The sequence below is a fragment of the Trifolium pratense genome, linkage group LG1 (assembly GCF_020283565.1).
Source record: "Trifolium pratense cultivar HEN17-A07 linkage group LG1, ARS_RC_1.1, whole genome shotgun sequence".
Lineage (NCBI taxonomy): Eukaryota > Viridiplantae > Streptophyta > Magnoliopsida > Fabales > Fabaceae > Trifolium > Trifolium pratense.
The window spans coordinates 52,201,509-52,223,445 of record NC_060059.1 but is presented as its reverse complement, the minus strand read 5'-3'; the positions used below and the strand labels follow the sequence as shown (position 1 = coordinate 52,223,445).

At 38.6% G+C, this 21,937-nt stretch overlaps 1 protein-coding gene across 1 annotated transcript; it reads right to left on the bottom strand.

The window, feature by feature from the left end:
• Positions 1-6,099: 6,099 nt before the first annotated feature.
• Positions 6,100-16,272, bottom strand: LOC123896234 (bidirectional sugar transporter SWEET15-like). The gene is made up of 4 exons (XM_045946651.1): positions 16,138-16,272; positions 15,893-16,012; positions 15,619-15,808; positions 6,100-6,176 (listed from the first exon to the last, which is right to left on the bottom strand). The coding sequence occupies exons 1-4, from the start codon at positions 16,270-16,272 to the stop codon at positions 6,100-6,102; spliced, it is 522 nt and encodes a 173-aa protein (XP_045802607.1).
• Positions 16,273-21,937: the final 5,665 nt, after the last annotated feature.

Sequence of the window (21,937 nt, the reverse complement as noted above, 5' to 3'; positions counted from 1 at the left end):
GGAGCAGCAGCTGAAATGAAACAACTTTTGACCTTTTCTTGCAAATCATGTAATCCTACAACTATTCTTATTAACACCAACCATGAAGATGAGAGACCCTAACAAAAGAAACCTCCACTTCTCAATATCTCTGCATTGTTAAATTCATGCCATAACCTTCCAACCATTAAAAAAGTCCATTCCTTTCTCATTACCTCCAATGCATATACCAATTCAACTGCTTCAAAAATCCTCACTTTGTATGTTAAGTTTCATGGAGTTTCACTTTCATGACCAAATTCAGTTACTCTTATTGAAAAGTAATACATTATACCAAATTCAGTTATTTTATAAGTTTTTACTAACAAAAATTGTACTTTTATAAGCTATTTTATCGTAAACTACCTTAAAAAACTTATAATAATACATAAAAGCTTACGTATTTAATTGTATAAGTTGTTTCGTGTAAGCTCAAAAATAAGTCAACTAAAACAAGCCTTTAGTAATAGTAAGATTGAAAAGTAATATTTATTTCGTGTAAGCTCAAAAATAAGTAAACCTACTATTTATTTTTATTTTTTTTGAAAAGTAATATTTATTTATTTATTTTACCACAAATAACTTATTTATTTAATTTTTTGAAAAGTCATTTTTATTTATTTTAATATTTATTTATTTTAGTACCATGGATACAATTTTTTTTTTGTTGTTTAACGTTTTTTTAGTAAACTTGTAACACACATAACTTGAAAAGTAATATTTTTTTTTTTTAACAAGCCAAAATGAGATATATATATATATATATATATATATATATATATATATATATATATATATATATAAATAATAGTCTTTTAGCACAAGACGTACCAATAAGACTAACCAAGGTTACAAATAAAGTCAAAAATACAGGAACCAAAAGAAACTATACAAGGCCCAAACAAAGCAAAGGACTAGACCACCAACTGTGGCAGTTCAAAGCTAAATTGTTACTCGTCGCTTTCAACCACCGGTAAGAGAACGTCTTGATCTTGTCCAACATATGATGCACCGAGTTTGCTGAGCCTGTAAACAATCGATGATTTCTTTCGGTCCACACAACTCAAACACTAGCCAACCATACGAGCTGCATGAAAGAACGTCGAGCTCTAGAACCACCTGCTGAATCCGTAAACTTAACAAAGTGGTCTGGAAGAGTCTGAGCAGTCACCAAAGAAGACCCAATCCAGGAGCTAACAAGGGACCACAGAGAGCCAAAAGAGCTGCAATAGAGAAACAGATGCTGAGCCGATTCAACCTCACCGCAACCAGAGACACAAAGATGAGCCTCCGTAGATAAAATCCCTCGAATAACCAGGTTTGCTTTGGTAGGTAACCTGTCCCGCAAGAGTCGCCAGGCACAAATGGAAACCTTCAAAGGAACCTGGCGGTGCCAGATAAGTCCTGACGCAGCATCCAAAGTAACTGTATCCTGAGTCGTCAGAAGCTGATAAACACCACGAACCGTGTAGCCGTCATCCAGGTCAACCCGCCACTGCCACCTATCTGAAACATGATCCTGCAAGGAGATGGTAAGTAGATACGCCTGACACTCCTCCAACAACTCCTCCTCCCACGCCCTCAACTGACGTCGCCACTCCCACGCCTCCCCTCCAGCCTCCCACCCACGCAAAAACATCTCAGCCACTGAAGCCGATTTGTTCTATGCCAGATCATACAGCCGCCCGTACCGCTCCCGCAACGAAGTACCATCCACCCATGGATCAATCCAGAAAAAAGTGTCTGACCCATCTCCCACCTGTCTCAAAACACACTCTCTAAACCACCCTCTCCCTGCCTCACCTCCACCATCCCGAATGCGCGCCAACTCCCTCTACCATGTCGACCCACGCGCTCCACCCTCACACAACCTACCTCTCTCAACCCCATATCGTCCTGCCAACACTCGGAACCACAAACCCTCTCTATCCACTAGCATCCTCCAACACCACTTGCCCAACAAGGCCAAGTTGAACTCCCTCAGCTGCCTAACCCCCAAACCCCCATACTCCTTACGCAAGCAAATAGTATTCCAGTTAATCCAAGACACTTTCCTAAGATCCTCACTTCCCCCCCAAAAAAATTTAATCAAAATAGATTCAATAGAAGGGATAATACCTGAGGGAGCTTTAAAGAAAGAAAGAGCATAAACAGGCAAAGAGGTCAACACAGATTTAAGCAAAACTAAACGACCACCAATAGAGAGGAATCGACTTCTCCAACCCGATAATCGATTCTTTAGACGATCCAGAACCGATTCCCAAAAACATAAACGCCTCGGATCACCCCCAATAGGAAGGCCCAAATAAAGGAAAGGGATATTCCCTACTTTACAGCACAGAGCTGACGCCGCTTCACCTAACCAAGAATCAGGGATGTTAACCCCAACCAGCATGCTTTTATGAAAATTCACTCGCAAACCAGACATTGACTCGAACAATACAAGGACAGCCCGCAAAGCACGTACGTTCGCCCAACTCTTAGTCCCCATCAACAACGTATCATCAACAAACTGAAGATGCGACACCGACACTTGAGCAAGCTTACCCACACTGTACCCCGTAAACATATTGCGTTCCACCATGGCTTCCATCAAAACATTTAAGCCCTCTGCAGCCAGTAGAAAAAGGAAAGGAGATAACGGATCACCCTGCCTTAAGCCCCTCTCAAAAGGAAACTCATCAGTCGGACTACCGTTAACCAAAACCAAAGCAGTTGTCGTACACACACATTCTTTAATCCACTTCCTCCAAAGGGTTGGAAAACCCATTTTCCCCATAACATCCTCCAAATAACCCCACTCAACCGAATCACAGGCCTTCTCAAAATCGACTTTAAAGAGAAACAGCTCCTTCTTAGACTTGCGGGCTTCATCCACCACCTCGTTTGCAACAAGGATGCCATCGAGAATCTGTCGCCCCTTAACGAAAGCCGTCTGGGATTCAGATATCACACTACCCATCACCACACGCAAACGGTTCGCTAACACCTTAGCCAAAATCTTATAAAGGCTACCCACAAGCGAAATAGGCCAAAAGTCATTCAACCTTTGGGGACTTTCAACTTTAGGTATTAAAGCTATGAAAGTGGCATTTAAACCCTTAGTCAATCTGCCGTTCCGATGAAACTCCGAAATAAAACGCATAATATCACCTTGCATCTCATCCCAAAAATCTTTAATAAAACCAAAATTAATCCCGTCAGGACCCGGGCTTTTGTAACTATCACAGTCCCAAACAGCTGCCTTTAACAAATTACGACCAGCTTATAATACTAAATTAACAAATTAACAATTATGAGGTTCCAATTACATACTAAAATAGAAACACTATAGGTAAGATTAACTTAAATGTTCACAAGCTACTACAACTATCAAAAACTAAACTCTATGCAGCATCATCATCAACAGCTGCAGTGGCAGCATCATCATCAACAGCTGCAGTGGCCAAAGCTGATGCTCCTCCTGAAAAATAGAAATAGTAAACATATAATCAATTAAGCAAAGGCTTCACTACATAAAGTTTCACTACATACAGTTTACGGTTGTACAGTTCACTACATTAGCTTATTAAAAAGAATTACATGTAATTAATAGAGAATATCATTCATATTTCCTTTAATTTAATTAACATATGATGAGTTAGGGACAGTTTATTACCTACCACCTCTACCAGGCGGCCATGTTGCTCCACTAATTCAACCACAACATCTGATTCTGGAGCAATCTCCACGATCTCCTCGACATCCTCGACAACTTCAATATCTGGCTGCCGCCGACCAGTACGAGAATAGTGACCATATATGGATAGCTGAATGGCTCCCAATGCGAGTCCAATCACATTGGGGAGCTGACAAAAAAATAAAGAATTAATAAATAAATGTGTCAAAAAAAATTTAAATCATTAATTTAATTGATTTATTACTTACATAAATGTAAATATTCTTCAAGAGAAAACCATAGATAAGCCACGCTCCGGCACTGACAATGAGACAGCCAATAAGAGCTATCGGCATGGACTCCACTCTCCTCGTACGAACTACATGTATCTACACACATAATATTGATAAAACATACGACAAATTAACGATTTAAATAATAATAATAATAATAATAATAATAACAATAATAATAATAATAATAATAATAATAATAATAATAGGAAATTTTGGATATTGAATTATTAACTTACCACGGCGCTAAGAGGTGCCGCGAAAACAGCAATCGAAACGGATGTAAGGATCCATCCGAGTACGGTGACATGATTCTTCTTAGCTACAAAAAATTGTATAGCTAAGAAGATCGGTGCAAATAATCCAACGATCATTGGGATGAGCAATATGATCGTGAATCGCTGTAATTAAAAAAAAAATAGAAACAAACTTAGAAGTACAAATAATTTTTAAATAAACTAGAATTGATAGATATAAAGGTGTATTACCCGAGCAGGTGCGGGGGCATATATAATATAGATGACTATGTAAATAGTCTCTATAACGGCTCCAGCGGCATTTATGGATATAATCAGCATGTCATATGGCTGCTGAAATCCATAATAAAGCCATAAGATACATCTGAACAGTCCTACCAAGTATGGTAGTGACGGGATGTTCGCGGCACTCCTCCTCCTATGAATACGGAGAAAAGTGGCACTGCAATAATTTATTCACGTCAAGATAAAATTACTAATGGAACTATTATTAATAAAAACAGTTTATTAACAAAAAATGTCGTTGTTACTTACGCCGGAGCCAGGAATATGGAAAAAGAAATGAGATTCGCTGCACAATAAAAGTAGTATATTAATACAGTATTTAGTAACATAAACGAAAACATGACAAAAAAAGGACAAAAGAATAGGGACTATTATAAGATATAAACTTAAAAAATAGAGTTTGAGTTTTCTATCTAATCTAGTCTGACTACATTCCTAAATTTTAAGGCTCCGTTTGGATTGATGGAACAAAATGGAGCGGAGTGAAATATAACAGAATGGAGTGGAACGGGGCGGAATGAAATAGAGATTCTATTCTATTGTTAATTTGGCTACTCACGTGTGCGTGCGCGTGCGTGCGTGCACTCGCGTGCGCGTGTGTTAAAATAAATAAAGTAAATAATTATATCTTATTTGCTCTAATAGTGGCTACTTTTTCTACTCACCAAATGTAATCTCTAGTTATTTTTGGTTGGTTGGTTGCTTTCACTTTCCTTTTACCAAATGTAACAAACTTAGAATGTACAAATAATTTTTAAATAAACTAGAATTTATAAATATAAATGTGTATATACCTGAACAGGTGCAGGGGCATATACGATGTAAACAAATAAAAACACATTACTAAATCTACCTAACCAGCAAGATAAAATATATACTATTATTACATTCCCAGTTTCAAGACCCTGCATATTTTGATTACCAGTTGCACACAGAAAGGCTTTCAAACAAGTACTTTTTGTAATCGACTCTATAGCTTCTTCAATAAAAGTTGGTTCTTCTATCAAGTTTTGAATGATTTTATAGTCGGATCGTTCTTGCGTTTCGGATGTGAAGTCTCATTCGAAGCTTCAGCCATCACTACTAAATAGTCGAGAACTGCACCAATGACACCCAAAGCTAAACAGAAACAACTGTGCTACAGAATGTGGTCATAGCACCTGATACATAGAAAATAAGCGCCCCACCTGCATAAAAAAGCACAGAGATACAATCCCAAAAAGCTGAATCTGAGAATAGTGAGGAATAGCATTATAGCACCAACCGTTCTGATGCATAACCAAAACCAAAACCCAAGGTAACAGACTTATGAAGATCTAAACACAACCTAGACAAGATTTTGGATCTGTCAACCATTGGTTTAAAGAGAAATTGGCAGATACTTGATACTTAAGTAATCTTCACCAATCACATACTAAAATAGAAACACTCAATTAACAAATTAACAATTAACAAATTACGACCAGCTTATAATACTCAATTAACAAATTAACAATTATGAGGTTCCAATTACGTACTAAAATAGAAACACTAAAGGTAAGATTAACTTAAATGTTCACAAGCTACTACAACTATCAAAAACTAAACTCTATGCAGCATCATCATCAACAGCTACAGTGGCAGCATCATCATCAACAGCTGCAGTGGCCAAAGCTGATGCTCCTCCTGAAAAATAGAAATAGTAAACATATAATCAATTAAGCAAAGGCTTCACTACATAAAGTTTCACTACATACAGTTTACGGTTGTACAGTTCACTACATTAGCTTATTAAAAAGAATTACATGTAATTAATAGAGAATATCATTCATATTGAAATTCTGGTATAGCAGAACCAGTTGTTGTATAGAATGTCGAGACATCTGGTCTGACATGAATAACACGGCAAGGCATATAACATTAAAACGGATACTGAGAAATAATGTTTTATCAGATGTTCCAACATTCAATTTAAAGAGAATGTCATACTTAATGTTGGAACATCTTACGAAACATAATAAAATCAACAAGTAAATAAACTGCACAGGAAATTGTTAACCCAGTTCAGCCAACCTGCCTACTCTGGGGGATACCAATCCAGGAAGGAAATCCACTAATAGATCTAGTCACTAAGACCTCCAGCAAACCCTTTGAATTTACGTCTTACACTAAGACCTCCAGCAAACCCTCGGTTTACGTCTTACACTAAGACCTCCAGCAAATCCTAGGTTTACGCCTTATGACCTCGACACTACTCATGCAACTTCTGCCTAGGAACTCCTAGACATGAGATCCCATCTCACTTCCACACAGCCAACACAACCTGTGTTGTTCATATAATGTTGAATAAAATGTGGCGACAATCACCGTGACATATTTTACTCTTGCTTAAAAGCTTCGAGTAAATCACACACAGTTAACTCCGTACTTCAAAGCTTAGGAGTAACCTTAAAACATTACAACTCAATAAAACACAGTCCTACTCAAGTATTAAATCAATACGTGAGAGGCTCACAAACACTATCTCCTTGCTTAAAAGCTTCGGAGATATTAAATACTCTACTCATTACCTAAAGGTTTCTGAGTGAGGACATAGTGACCATCTCACAACCCGAGTGGTTCACTTACACCAACTCTCCTAGAGAGTGGCTTAAAGACACGAAACCCTAAAGACTACATCTTTGATGAACAATGGTTTCGGTTTTATTAAAATCTTGGTCTTGAGTCTTCTTTATATAGACAGAGCTAGCACGCTCCTGATCTTCCAAGATAAGCTTCAGAACACAGCTGGTCTTTGAGTCACGTCCAGCTAAGCAAATCAGACCTTAATAAAAACTTTCCTAAAATAGTTTATCCTCTTTAGGAAATAAACAATGTGTTGAATCATTCTATTAAGTCTTGATAAGAACATATCTGCACTAATAATGTCTTGATCAGATCAAATCTTGATATACACGTTTGTAGAGTGGATTTCCATATATAGCAGATACGTGTAATAAATGCGCGAGATTTGGGCAATCTGACTGTCGTACCCAAACATGTTACAACATTTGGTCCAACATCTTTTGTACCTAACATGTTGAAACATTTGGTCCAACATCTTGCTTGTATATTTGTTTTAGCAAAATGAGGCCAACACACAAATATCCAACAATCTCCCCCTTTGGCAATTTTTGGCTAAAACAACTTCAGCCCATTAATTAGCACAGAGAGATTTAAAAACCATACAATCCTTCAAGTCAACGTGAGCACACAAATATGAAGGAAGGTAGAACGTCTTCTATGTTACTTCCAAAATAATTCCTCAAATGAAAATAACGCACAGGGTAAAGAAATAAACTTTACCATAAACCATCAGAGGCATACACAGCAGCGGAATCATAACCAACTTAGCTTCATCCTTCAGTAGAGAGAAATAAACTCTCACAAGCACACTTGGGAAAAATAAATTCCCACATCAGCATCAAGATGTTTCAACATTTTGTAGCGCATCATAACATCCATACATTAAGCACACATAGACAGAGAAATTGATATTGCATTACTCTCCCCCTTAATATCAGATCAGAGAAACTTTACTTTTGCTCCCCCTGAATACATCAGCTCATGCATCTCATCAGGCCATCAGAAAAAAATGGTTCTTACTCCCCCTGAATTCATGCATGTCACAACACACACTACTACTTCTTCATAGACAGGCTTGTCACAACATCAGATACAACATTGTAAAGTAGCAGACAAACACAAACAAACATACTACTCCCCCTTTTTAGCCACAAAATATGCCAAACAAAAACTTCGTGCATTAAGAGCAATAGTAATGAACATCACAGAAATCCATAGTGCAGAATATCAGAGCATAACAAATCCATATATTAGTATCTAGCAATCCATAGTCTTGAAATAGCAGAAGCATTACATCACGTACCAACAAAACGGCAAATGTCCTCAACATTATGCTCCACATGATATAATCATCAGATACCATACATCACATACTGCTACCGCACACAAAACACATCACAGATCACAACTCCTTAAGCAAACCACAAAGTAGCAGTTGGGAAGAGTAAATTCTCACATAGCTGAGAAAAATAAGTTCTCATGCATCCAGGATGTTCCAACATATGGCAGGACATCATCCAGAGCAAACAAATAGAGCTTTGCAAAACAGAATAGTATCCACTTACTGCATTATGCTACTTCCCCTCAAAATACATTGACACATTGACACATGCTTATCAGAATGATCATCAAAAAACAATTCATACTCCCCTCAATTTTATCATCCATATCAGCACATAAGCATACAGCAGCACAGATTCAATACTACACCACTCAGGTTAGCAGATGTCTAAGCATCAGACACCACATCATATAGTAGAACACATCCAACCACTAAAAGAGCATGCATATGTTTCAACATCAGGTAGCACAACAGACATTAGCAGCAAAACATATCATGCCTACCAACTACTAAACTACTTCCCTTTTTAGTCAGAAGTTTAGACAAAATAGGGTCTTCATGCATTAATCAAAGAGTACAATAGTATAGATATCCAAGAACATAGTGCACAGAGCTACTACAAACGAAGACAACACCATGGGATACATACCTCATCAGATATAAATCAGCAGTGGAGTCATCATCAAATAGCCTAAAACAGATCACACTTCATCAGCACAAAATTTTCAACATGATGGCCAAGATGTTTCACCATCTAGTACCACATCAGATAGCACAGGTTCCTCCGGTATGATATCAGAGCATTGATAACAAAGATGTTTCAACACATGTTAGCACAACACATAGCATATGTTAGAAAATATGTTTCAACATATGGTAGCACAGCTTCTAGCACAAGTTCTTCCAGCATGGTATCAAAGCACGTGGTCTTCCAATCAGGGCATGGAGCATCCATCTAGCAAAAACTCCTCCTGTACACATGATCCCATCTTTGTGCAAAGGAAGCACGATGAAAGGAAACATTGTCACAGGGAGCAACAGGCACATTCTGAGGGATCTTTTTCCCACCAAACTTTTTCTTTGAGGCAGAGGGTGTGATGTCTGGTACATCCTCCTCAACATTATACTCAGAGTTACTTGAAGGTGCTTCCTTTCTGTTCAGACTCTATCTCTTCTTACTAGCAGGCACAATAACCTCATACATGTTCTTCAACCACTTCTTCATTAAGTGGCACAGTTTGGTGCCTTTCTTTAGACTGAGAGACCCTTCTTCAACCTCAGTAGAATTCTCTTCATCAGACCCTGTTTCTTCATCAGATGAGTCAGATGGGTCAACATATGTCCCAACATCTTTCACCACAACAGTTTCTTGAACAGGTTTCTGGACAATAGTAACATCAGCCTTAGGTTGGTCCACAGATGTGTCAACGTCTGTCACAACATCCTTTTCAGGAACAGTTTGTTTTGATTTATCAACAACAGAACCAATAGCATCTTTTGTCTGAGATACATCAGCAACAAGAACATCTATAATTGTGTTTGTGGAATCAACAACATTCACACCAGCAGAGATAATAATGTCAGGAGCTAGTAATACTTCTCATAGCTTCTTTCTCCTTTGAAGCACAAAGGGAGAAATAAACTCCCATATACAGAGGAAAATGAATTCTCACACATCAGAGAAAAATAAATTCTCAAAAATCAGATCAGGATATGTAGACATCATGAATGACATCATAGCATAACATATTTCATGAGAACATAAAGCTAGAGGTTTCAGAAGCAGATCTAAAACTATCACACATAGTAGTAGTAATCACATTTAAGTATCACATATCTGAGCATTATCACATCTGATTACAACACATCTGAACACATATAGTACTTCTCAACAAAATGCAAATCCACACAAACAGTCATAGCATGACCAGTTCTCTTTCAGTCATACTTTGAGCAATAGCTTGGTCTCATGGAAGATCATCAAGATCAGTTTCTTCCACCACAGTCTAAACTTCAATACTCCAAACCACCATCTGGTTTAAGACTCTCAGAGCCATATTAACATCGGTTTGGGGAATTGTAGAACAGGTTTCAACAACACTATCAGGTTGGTCCAAGATGTTTCAACATCTAATGTGACATCAGACTCAGGTGAGGTTTATTTGGGGGACACAACCACAATTTTAGTGGGGGATAACAAAGTGACAGAATCAACAACTTTGAAAGATGACACATGAAAAAATTAAAAAAAATGTCATCAACAACCACAACATTCATACTAGACTGACCTATGGTTTTAAGAGATCTTGGTTTATCTAGAATTCCAATTTCAAAGGCAGATCTCACAGATTTTTCAACACTACTCACAACATTTGAACTGACGAAAACCTTTAACAGATGTAACAACATTTGATTCAACATTAGGGGTAACAACTGAATCAATGAGGTTATCAAAACGAGTTTGGTAGGTTTATTAACATCATCAACAAACATACATAGACTTTTCTAGGACCTTTTGAGAGATAAGATTAACCTGGATAATGGATTTAGAAATAGGTTTCCTAGATGATGCATATTTTGTTCACCAAGCAAAATAGAAGTAGTTTCAGATGGATTCAAAGTATTCACAGACCTTTTATGCATTCCCTTCTGACACGTGGTTGATCACACTGTCCATTTCACTTCCTTGTTGATCTTACAGGAAACATGTCTCGAATAATGTTCTAACATTCAGTCAGACATTGTCTTCTTTTACTTGCATTGATCAACACATCTTCAAACATACTGTCTTCCTCTTGATTCGAAGTGTTCTCCTTTCACTTAGACTTAGTGACACATACCAAGACATCTGAATATCACATTTGTGACATCTCTCAATAATGAAGACTCTTGGAAAGTCCTTCCAAAAAGTCTGTAGAGAAAAATAAATTCTCCCAGACTCAACCATTTAACCACTCGAGAGATATGTGGATAACTGATATAATTATTCAGCTTTACATGATTAGAATCAACCATGCCTTGTTAATAATTTCATAATGTCACAACATGTTGTCTGACATCATATTCTCATATGAGGCATAAGATCTCCACAAGCTTGTACAACACTCTAGACAATATATATGTACCAATGCAATCCACAGATAAACACATGACTCTACCTGTCATAGATAATCAGGGCTCCAGCTGAAGATGAAAACTCGAGCACTAAATGAAAACATGTGAGAGACTTCATGCTTTCATGTTGAAGGGCAACACCAACTCCCTCAGTAGAGTTGATTCTGAGTAGATATTCTCACTTCTTGAGAATACATTCAAGCATTCTGACCTCTTCAGTTAACAAGGACACATCTGATCAATGTCCTAGCAGAACCACACTATGTATCATGACCTTTTGAATAGGCAGGATGTCATGCATACAAGGTGTAAAGTCACTCACAAAGTCCAAAACATCTTAGTTTGCTTAAAAGCTTGACTAAGATCCTGATTATCAACCCTTTTCTAGAGTGACTTGCAACAGAAGAAAACCAAAGACAATTATCAAACCTCAGTATTTGACAATATTCTTCTGCCCTTACATTCACTAGTAGTTGTTGATACTAGTGGAATAAATAGTCATGCATTGCTAGAGCATACTATTAAAATAAGATCAGAACCTCCACATTCTGATTCACATAGTCAGAAACACGTCTTCTGACCACACAGCTTGAGCACTCCCATGCAAAGTCTCAAGAACCTTCCACAGAACAGCCATCAATAAATATGATGTTACAACATCATTTGGGACACCAGCTTCTGATTTTGGAACCCAATTACATTGATTCATAAATCACCATTCAAAAGGACTCATTGTGCATAGACATCCTTCAAGAAGCTCCCAATAGAGTACCATCAATGCAGATCATCCAGGTTTTTCAAAACACCTTCTCACACAAGGTAGGACATTAGATCTGACATCATTCTTCTGCACATATATGGCACCAACAGATAACATCCACTCATGACAGTTATTCTTACAAAAAGGTCATTCCAGATTAGGTCAGTTGCTTGACCTTGTACTCCACCCTAAGTAGAACCAGCTTCCTTGGCTGAAGGAGCAGATGTTGGAGAAGATGTTTCAACATTAATTCTGACATCAATCTCAATCCCATCGGTTTCATCCTGAACTATGGTCTGAGGATACCATAGTAGTCCATAACTCTTGCAAGGGGACACAGGAGAATCAACCATCAGTAGTTGATCAACCTTCAATATCAAATCATCCACACATGCAGGGACGTGCATATTTTACATCTCAAAAAATTCTTCTAATGTTCCAACCCCTTGTCTTACTTTGAGTTGTTTGATGGCATTCTTCTGAACCTATAGAGGAGATTCCCTCTAACATGTATCTGGAACACTTTGATCCAACATAATATCAGGTACTACAGATGTGACAGTACTTAGCACAACATCAGTCTTAGGTGCCAAAGATGTACCAACATTCGACGCAACATCATTTTCAGAGACAGATCAACAAACTCACTTGTGACCTTAGTGGAAGCATTAAATACATCAGATGGATTTCCCTTGATTAGTGTGCACCAGACAATGGAGAGAGGGATGCAACATATACTTCCTTTCTCTTCAACACAAACACATATCTTGAAGGGAAGTAAAAACTTCATCAATCTTAATTCAAAAGATATCTTTAACGCACAAGGTAAAGAATTAACTTCACCAAAAATACCAGAGAACCATAATCCTTTGGTCCCAAAAAAATAAATCCTCCTTGTTTAATCATGCATTCATACAACTAGATATTATCACAAGAATATAACATGCATGGTTAAAACATCATATAACACATCAACACTGCGCACAACTTCAACTACCACTTACTTGGATCAGACATGAACTAACCCAAGAGGTCAACCATATGTTGATTGTGTCCCAACAAACTTATCTAAGACATGTTTCTAGCGTAGAAACCATCTCAGACACAGATGCCTCCTCTTCCAGGTCAGGAGAAGGTTCCAAACATATGTAACCAACACACACATTTGTTTAGCACCCAAGCATCTGCCATGCCCTACTGTCATCCAACAAGATTCTGCAGAATCTGCTCGTCAGATGTTCCGTCAGATGTTCCAACATCTGGTAAGACATCAGTTCCCTTTTAACGGAACACACCAAGAAATCCTTTATCAAATCCAATGGAGGTTAGCTTTTTAGAGTTGGAAGCAAAAATAAATTGCTCATAACTTTCTTCAGATCCCTTTTCAACAAACTCATACATGAGTGCCTTTATGAGTGGACTTAAGATCACCCCCAAGTATCTTTGTCATCTCTAACAAGTTAATTAAACAAACTCTCCTCGAGCATCACCACACCAGGGCTTACATCATAGAACAGAGTGGTGCATCCTCAACAAACAAAACCACCAGGAGTTTTCCATCAGATATATATGCAGCGGAATTCAAACCACAAAACTCCTCAACAAACCTCAGGCACACTACAATGACACATGTTTGAAAATAAATCAAACCATACAGCAACTCACTCAAGATCTACACGCCTGAACAACAAAAGATAGGTATAATACACACCCTATCATGAATAGTCCATCCTCCACTTCTAGGGACCATTCAATCAATGTGAACTTCTCCAAGTTCAAACAAATTTTCAGTATTCCTTACTTGCCCATAACCAGAAAGTATCTTCCCTAAGATCTCATCCAGAAAACAGAACAGGATGCCTGCTCTGATACCAATTGAAATTCTGGTATAGCAGAACCAGATGTTGTATAGAATGTCGAGACATCTGGTCTGACATGAATAACACGGCAAGGCATATAACATTAAAACGGATACTGAGAAATAATGTTTTATCAGATGTTCCAACATTCAATTTAAAGAGAATGTCATACTTAATGTTGGAACATCTTACGAAACATAATAAAATCAACAAGTAAATAAACTGCACAGGAAATTGTTAACCCAGTTCACCAACCTGCCTACTCTGGGGGATACCAATCCAGGAAGGAAATCCACTAATAGATCTAGTCACTAAGACCTCCAGCAAACCCTTTGAATTTACGTCTTACACTAAGACCTCCAGCAAACCCTCGGTTTACGTCTTACACTAAGACCTCCAGCAAATCCTAGGTTTACGCCTTATGACCTCGACACTACTCATGCAACTTCTGCCTAGGAACTCCTAGACATGAGATCCCATCTCACTTCCACACAGCCAACACAACCTGTGTTGTTCATATAATGTTGAATAAAATGTGGCGACAATCACCGTGACATATTTTACTCTTGCTTAAAAGCTTCGAGTAAATCACACACAGTTAACTCCGTACTTCAAAGCTTAGGAGTAACCTTAAAACATTACAACTCAATAAAACACAGTCCTACTCAAGTATTAAATCAATACGTGAGAGGCTCACAAACACTATCTCCTTGCTTAAAAGCTTCGGAGATATTAAATACTCTACTCATTACCTAAAGGTTTCTGAGTGAGGACATAGTGACCATCTCACAACCCGAGTGGTTCACTTACACCAACTCTCATAGAGAGTGGCTTAAAGACACGAAACCCTAAAGACTACATCTTTGATGAACAATGGTTTCGGTTTTATTAAAATCTTGGTCTTGAGTCTTCTTTATATAGACAGAGCTAGCACGCTCCTGATCTTCCAAGATAAGCTTCAGAACACAGCTGGTCTTTGAGTCACGTCCAGCTAAGCAAATCAGACCTTAATAAAAACTTTCCTAAAATAGTTTATCCTCTTTAGGAAATAAACAATGTGTTGAATCATTCTATTAAGTCTTGATAAGAACATATCTGCACTAATAATGTCTTGATCAGATCAAATCTTGATATACACGTTTGTAGAGTGGATTTCCATATATAGCAGATACGTGTAATAAATGCGCGAGATTTGGGCAATCTGACTGTCGTACCCAAACATGTTACAACATTTGGTCCAACATCTTTTGTACCTAACATGTTGAAACATTTGGTCCAACATCTTGCTTGTATATTTGTTTTAGCAAAATGAGGCCAACACACAAATATACAACACATATTTCCTTTAATTTAATTAACATATGATATATATATATATATATATATATATATATAAAAGCAGATGGTGAGTTAGGGACAGTTTATTACCTGCCACCTCTACCAGGCGGCCATGTTGCTCCACTAATTCAACCACAACATCTGATTCTGGAGCAATCTCCACGATCTCCTCGACATCCTCGACAACTTCAATATCTGGCTGCCGCCGACCAGTACGAGAATAGTGACCATATATGGATAGCTGAATGGCTCCCAATGCGAGTCCAATCACATTGGGGTGCTGACAAAAAAAATAAAGAATTAATAAATAAATAAATGTGTCAAAAAAAATTTAAATGATTAATTTAATTGATTTATTACTTACATAAATGTAAATATTCTTCAAGAGAAAACCATAGATAAGCCACGCTCCGGCACTGACAATGAGACAGCCCATAAGAGCTATCGGTATGGACTCCACTCTCCTCGTACGAACTACATGTATCTACACACATAATATTGATAAAACATACAACAAATTAACGATTTAAATAATAATGACAATAATAATAATAATAATAATAATAATAATAATAATAGGAAATTTTGGATATTAAATTATTAACTTACCACGGCGCTAAGAGGTGCCGCGAAAACAGCAATCGAAACGGATGTAAGGATCCATCCGAGTACGGTGACATGATTCTTCTTAGCTACAAAAAATTGTATAGCTAAGAAGATCGGTGCAAATAATCCAACGATCATTGGGATGAGCAATATGATTGTGAATCGCTGTAATTAAAAAAAAAAATAGAAACAAACTTAGAAGTACAAATAATTTTTAAATAAACTAGAATTGATAGATATAAAGGTGTATTACCCGAGCAGGTGCGGGGCATATATAATATAGATGACTATGTAAATAGTCTCTATAACGGCTCCAGCGACATTTATGGATATAATCAGCATGTCATATGGCTGCTGAAATCCATAATAAAGCCATAAGATACATCCGAACAGTCCTACCAAGTATGGTAGTGACGGGATGTTCGCGGCACTCCTCCTCCTATGAATACGGAGAAAAGTGGCACTGCAATAATTTATTCACGTCAAGATAAAATTACTAATGGAACTATTATTAATAAAAACAGTTTATTAACAAAAAATGTCGTTGTTACTTACGCCGGAGCCAGGAATATGGAAAAAGAAATGAGATTCGCTGCACAATAAAAGTAGTATATTAATACAGTATTTAGTAACATAAACGAAAACATGACAAAAGAAGGACAAAAGAATAGGGACTATTATAAGATATAAACTTAAAAAATAGAGTTTGAGTTTTCTATCTAATCTAGTCTGACTACATTCCTAAATTTTAAGGCTCCGTTTGGATTGATGGAACAAAATGGAGCGGAGCGAAATATAACAGAATGGAGTGGAACGGGGCGGAATGAAATAGAGATTCTATTCTATTGTTAATTTGGCTACTCACGTGTGTGTGCGCGTGCGTGCGTGCACTCGCGTGCGCGTGTGTTAAAATAAATAAAGTAAATAATTATATCTTATTTGCTCTAATAGTGGCTGATGATAAATTTCGCAAGTGTACGAAAATCACGTAGTAATAAAATATCGATCCACAGGGATTGTGTGATCAAACTAGTCGAACGGTGTTCATAGACATTATACAAAAAATACACATGAATTGGGGGTATGTTGAGTAATGAATTGCTAGAAAATGTGCTTGATAATATGGAAAAGCGAGGTAGAATCATCGGAATCATCTAGGCTATAGCTAACCGCATGCAACCTACAATGTATAAGAACTACTCAAGTATTCACAACTAGATCGACAAAATAGTGAATCGCAATCTCTTGTCAAAATCCACTCTATTCGTTGTCGATACTCCCCCGATCTCTCGGGCGGAAGCTACCTACAACGAATGATATTAACGCACGTCAATCGTTTGCTACACTCTATGCCTCAATCTCTCGACCGGAGACACTCGAGCGCTCAATTCAATTCAGTTCAGACATTAAATCAATACTCTCGCACGTGACTTAACTCAAAATCATTACAACACTAATGAAGGATTGTAAAGCATTAGAAACAGACTTGAATTGAATGAATACTATAAAGAGAGTATGATCTTACACAATTGCAGGTTACATTCAGATGAACTACATCCTAAACTACCTAGATTCTACCTCCGAGGGAGTTTAGCTCCTCATCGTTCTTCGTACGCTTCCTCGCTTCATCGCCACGGCTTGTGAATCCATGATCTGATGCGCTTGGAGCTCTCCGCTGGAGTGTGAATCACGATCTTCAAGTTCCAAGACCAGAATGTAGTGAAAAGATGCAGAATTTTCCAACCCGAAAACAGAATTATGCAGAAAATATATATACAGAAGGCAACCACGCCGCGCGCCAGATCCATCACGCCGCGCGTGGTTGCAAATCCATCAACTGCGCCGCGCGTGGTAACAGAATCACGCGGCGCGTGATCAAGTCAGAGGCAATCTTCATCTTCAATCAAGACTTCACGCCGCGCGTGGTCAGGTATCACGCCGCGCGTGGGCAAGTCAGAGAGCAATCCAGTTCCTGCACCAAGCTTTACGCCGCGCGTGGTCAAGCTTCACGCCGCGCGTGATCAGAGTAAAAATCCTGGCTCCCTGTGAGCTGCATCACGCGGCGCGTGATGGGCTACGCCCCCAGCGTAGTGAAAATCCTTTATTTCCTGCAGTTTTTCCTGTTTTCTTGCAAATCAAGTAATCAAGCTAATGGTTAGATTTCTCTCATATTTATTGCTAAAAACCTACTAAAATGTATCTAATGTTGCTAAAATAGGCATGGAATAGAGAGTGTGACGATTTGTCATCACAACCCCAAACTTGAACCTTTCCTTGTCCTCAAGGAAACAACTTTTACCTCAAGCTTTTGTGTCAAGACCTTGGCATTTTCCTTAAATTCACTCGAATCATACATACGTGAGACTCACCTGATGATCAATGATCCACCTGCAAACAATGCTCAATTGCACAATCGTTCCCGCAAGACATTTTCAAGTAGTTCACACTTTTTGACCAAAGCTCTATGATTTCATCACACTACTCACATGCACTCTTCAATTTTGGTAATACACTCAAATCAACACATCAATGCAAGTCAACAATAATTTTGCAAGTAATCTAAGAATTCATTCGGTTCACTTTGTGCACACACATTAGAGGACTTTTAGGGTTATAACGTGGCTTGGCTAGGGTGGATGGTGACATTTTGGGATGAGTAGTAGAAAAACTTGGAGTTAGATCCCCCTATTAGTCAAAATATTTCATAAACCAAACCCCTTTTGAACCATAGTGGACTAGAGAACTTTTTCATATCAACAAACAAAGTTTTGCAATTCTTTGAATTCAAGGCTATCACTTCTTTTTGTACTTCTTTTCTATTTTTCTTTCACATACATCTCTTCTTTCATTTTCACTTTTGTTTTTTTTTCCTTTGCCTTGCAAAATTTGAAATTTTTCTCAATTTTTCAAATCAAAACTTTTTGTAAGTTCTCTAGTACCCTCACCCCAAACTTTATTTGTTGCTAATTCCAAAGAGCAACCCCAAACTTAGTGGTGAGCAATGTGCATCAACCACTAATTAGGTGCCTAACCTCCAAGAAAGTCATTCCTTTTTTTTTCATCAAAAATTTCTTAAGGTTTTGCAAAAACATTTTCTTTTTCAGCTCAAATTGGTTAAGCAAAGGATAATTATAAGTAAGGGTGGATAGAAAGGCTCAAAGGTACCAAGAAACATGCCTCGTGTGTGCTACAAAAGTACCAATCAAATACAAAGACGACACGCAAAATCGAGAGACAATACACGAGTGGATATCACACATAGAAAGAATGAGAAGTGTTTGGCTCAATACCTCACGGTTGGGTCGAACCAAAGAACCGGTCAAAAAGTGTGCGTTCCCTTCCTTTGCCTCTTGGTCACATGAGTGCAACAAGCTATTGCACTGCAAGTTTCACATATCACACACGGAGAAAATCAAGTAATTGATACTCAAGTGACTAGAAAGAACATGCCAAAATGTTGAAACCAACTCTAGAAGTAAACATCATTCCACAATTAAACAAAGGAGATTCAAATTCAAGTACAAGATAAAAGTATCCAGCCAATATCCAAGCAATCATCAAATATTATTACAAACCAAGCAATTAAAAGACAATTAAGTAAAGATAGAGATAGAGTAGGAGAGCAGTAGCAGCAGTAACAACAGCAAGGCCCTTACTTCACAGATTTTTATGCAACTTCTTACCAACAAAAGTGCAAAATCGAGATAGATGGGTGGATCTGAGGCCTAAAACCAAACACCAGACTGTATACCTTACTACCTGCAAGAACCCTCATGAGATTGAATTAATGAGATGAAGGTTACTGGATTCACTTGCACTGATTTTAGGCTTCACATCGCACTTGAGAACTTAGTGAAATTGATAGATCTGAAGCCTAAAACCAAGCAGATGAATCTGAACCTTGATGAATGGTGAGTCTTTAGCTAGAATTTGAGAGTTTAAATAATCAGAACAGAGTCACTTGATGACGCCGCGCGTGACTTACTCCACGCCGCGCGTGATCCAATTCAAAATTTCTCTCCAGCCCCTAAATCCAACGGTCATGTTGACCAAATTCAAACAGTCAAGTTGTTCACGCCGCGCGTAGCTCCCCTTACGCGGCGCGTGATCACTTTAGCAAAAACCACTTTCCTCTCTGCCTTGATCACGCGGCGCGTGATGGATGCCATGCCGCGCGTGATCACAAGTCAGAGGGCTCACTTATCCACTTCCATCATTACGCCGCGCGTAGGAAGCCTTCACGCCGCGCGTGATCGATATTCCAGAGGCACCTCTTTCCTTCACTTACACGACGCCGCGCGTGACGTCACCACGCCTCCAGCGTAGTTCACTTCACAGTCCCCTGTTTTTGCTCTGTTTGCTGCTGAAAGCTGCGCACCTACCTGCATCTTACAAAACAAAACAACTAATCATTAGAACCCGTTGGGTTGCCTCCCAACCAGCGCTTGTTTAACGTCCCGATGCTTGACGTTCCATGCCCCTAAGGGTCTTGGAAGAAAAGAGCCACATTGTGCCGAACGAGCTCTCCACCACGATAAACTTTCAATCTTTGACCATTCACCTTAAAACTCTGATTCTCCTCCCCTGATTTGAAGATTTCCACAGCCCCATGTGGAAACACCTCCTTAACTACAAAAGGACCAGACCACTTGGACTTGAGTTTTCCGGGGAATAACTTGAATCGAGAGTTAAATAGAAGCACCAACTGTCCTTCGTGAAACTTCTTCGGAACTAATTGCGCATCATGATAGCGTTTAGTCCTTGCCTTGTACAGCACTGCATTTTCATATGCCCTTTCGCGCCATTCCTCTAACTCATTGAGCTTCAACAACCGAGCTCTACCGGCGAGTGTGGCATCCATGTTCAGTTGCTTAACAGCCCAGTATGCCTTGTGCTCAAGCTCCACGGGTAAATGACATGCTTTTCCATAAACCAACTGATACGGGGAAAAACCGAGGTGGGTTTTAAACGCAGTACGGTATGCCCATAACGCGTCATCGAGTTTGAGTGACCAATCCTTCCTAGAAGAGGAAACTGTCTTCTCAAGAATCTGTTTCAATTGGCGATTGGACACTTCAACTAGTCCGGAAGTTTGAGGATGATAGGGAGTAGCAACCTTGTGCTTAACATTATACTTCCTCAACAAATTTTCAAGATGCTGATTAATGAAGTGCTTCCCACCATCGCTGATTAAGATCCTCGGCACCCCGAATCTTGTAAATATGTTCTTTTTGAGAAACCGCACCACAGTGGCTGAATCGTTGGCTGGACAGGCTATAGCTTCGACCCACTTTGTAACATAATCCACACAAACCAAAATGTGCACATTAGATTGGGACGAAGGAAATGGTCCCATAAAATCAATCCCCCATACATCAAATGGTTCGACTTCAGTTAGGCCATGCTGCGGCATCTCATCTCTCTTAGACACACCCCCCGATCGTTGACACGCATCACAAGCCTTTACAAACTCCATGCAATCTTGAAAGATCGTTGGCCAAAAGAATCCACATTGTAAAACCTTCGCAGCTGTTCTTGGGCCACTATGATGCCCGCCACAAGGCGAGTTGTGACAATGCCACATAATACCTCGGATCTCACTATCGGCCACACATCGACGAATCATGCCATCATTACTCATCTTGAACAAAAATGGATCATCCCAGAAATAATGTCGCGAATCCGCGAAGAGCTTCTTCTTTTGTTGTGCCGTCATTTCTTCCGGAATGAATCCACTAGCTTTGAGGTTAGCAATGTCACCGAACCATGGAAACTCAGATACGGCAAGCAAATTTTCATCCGG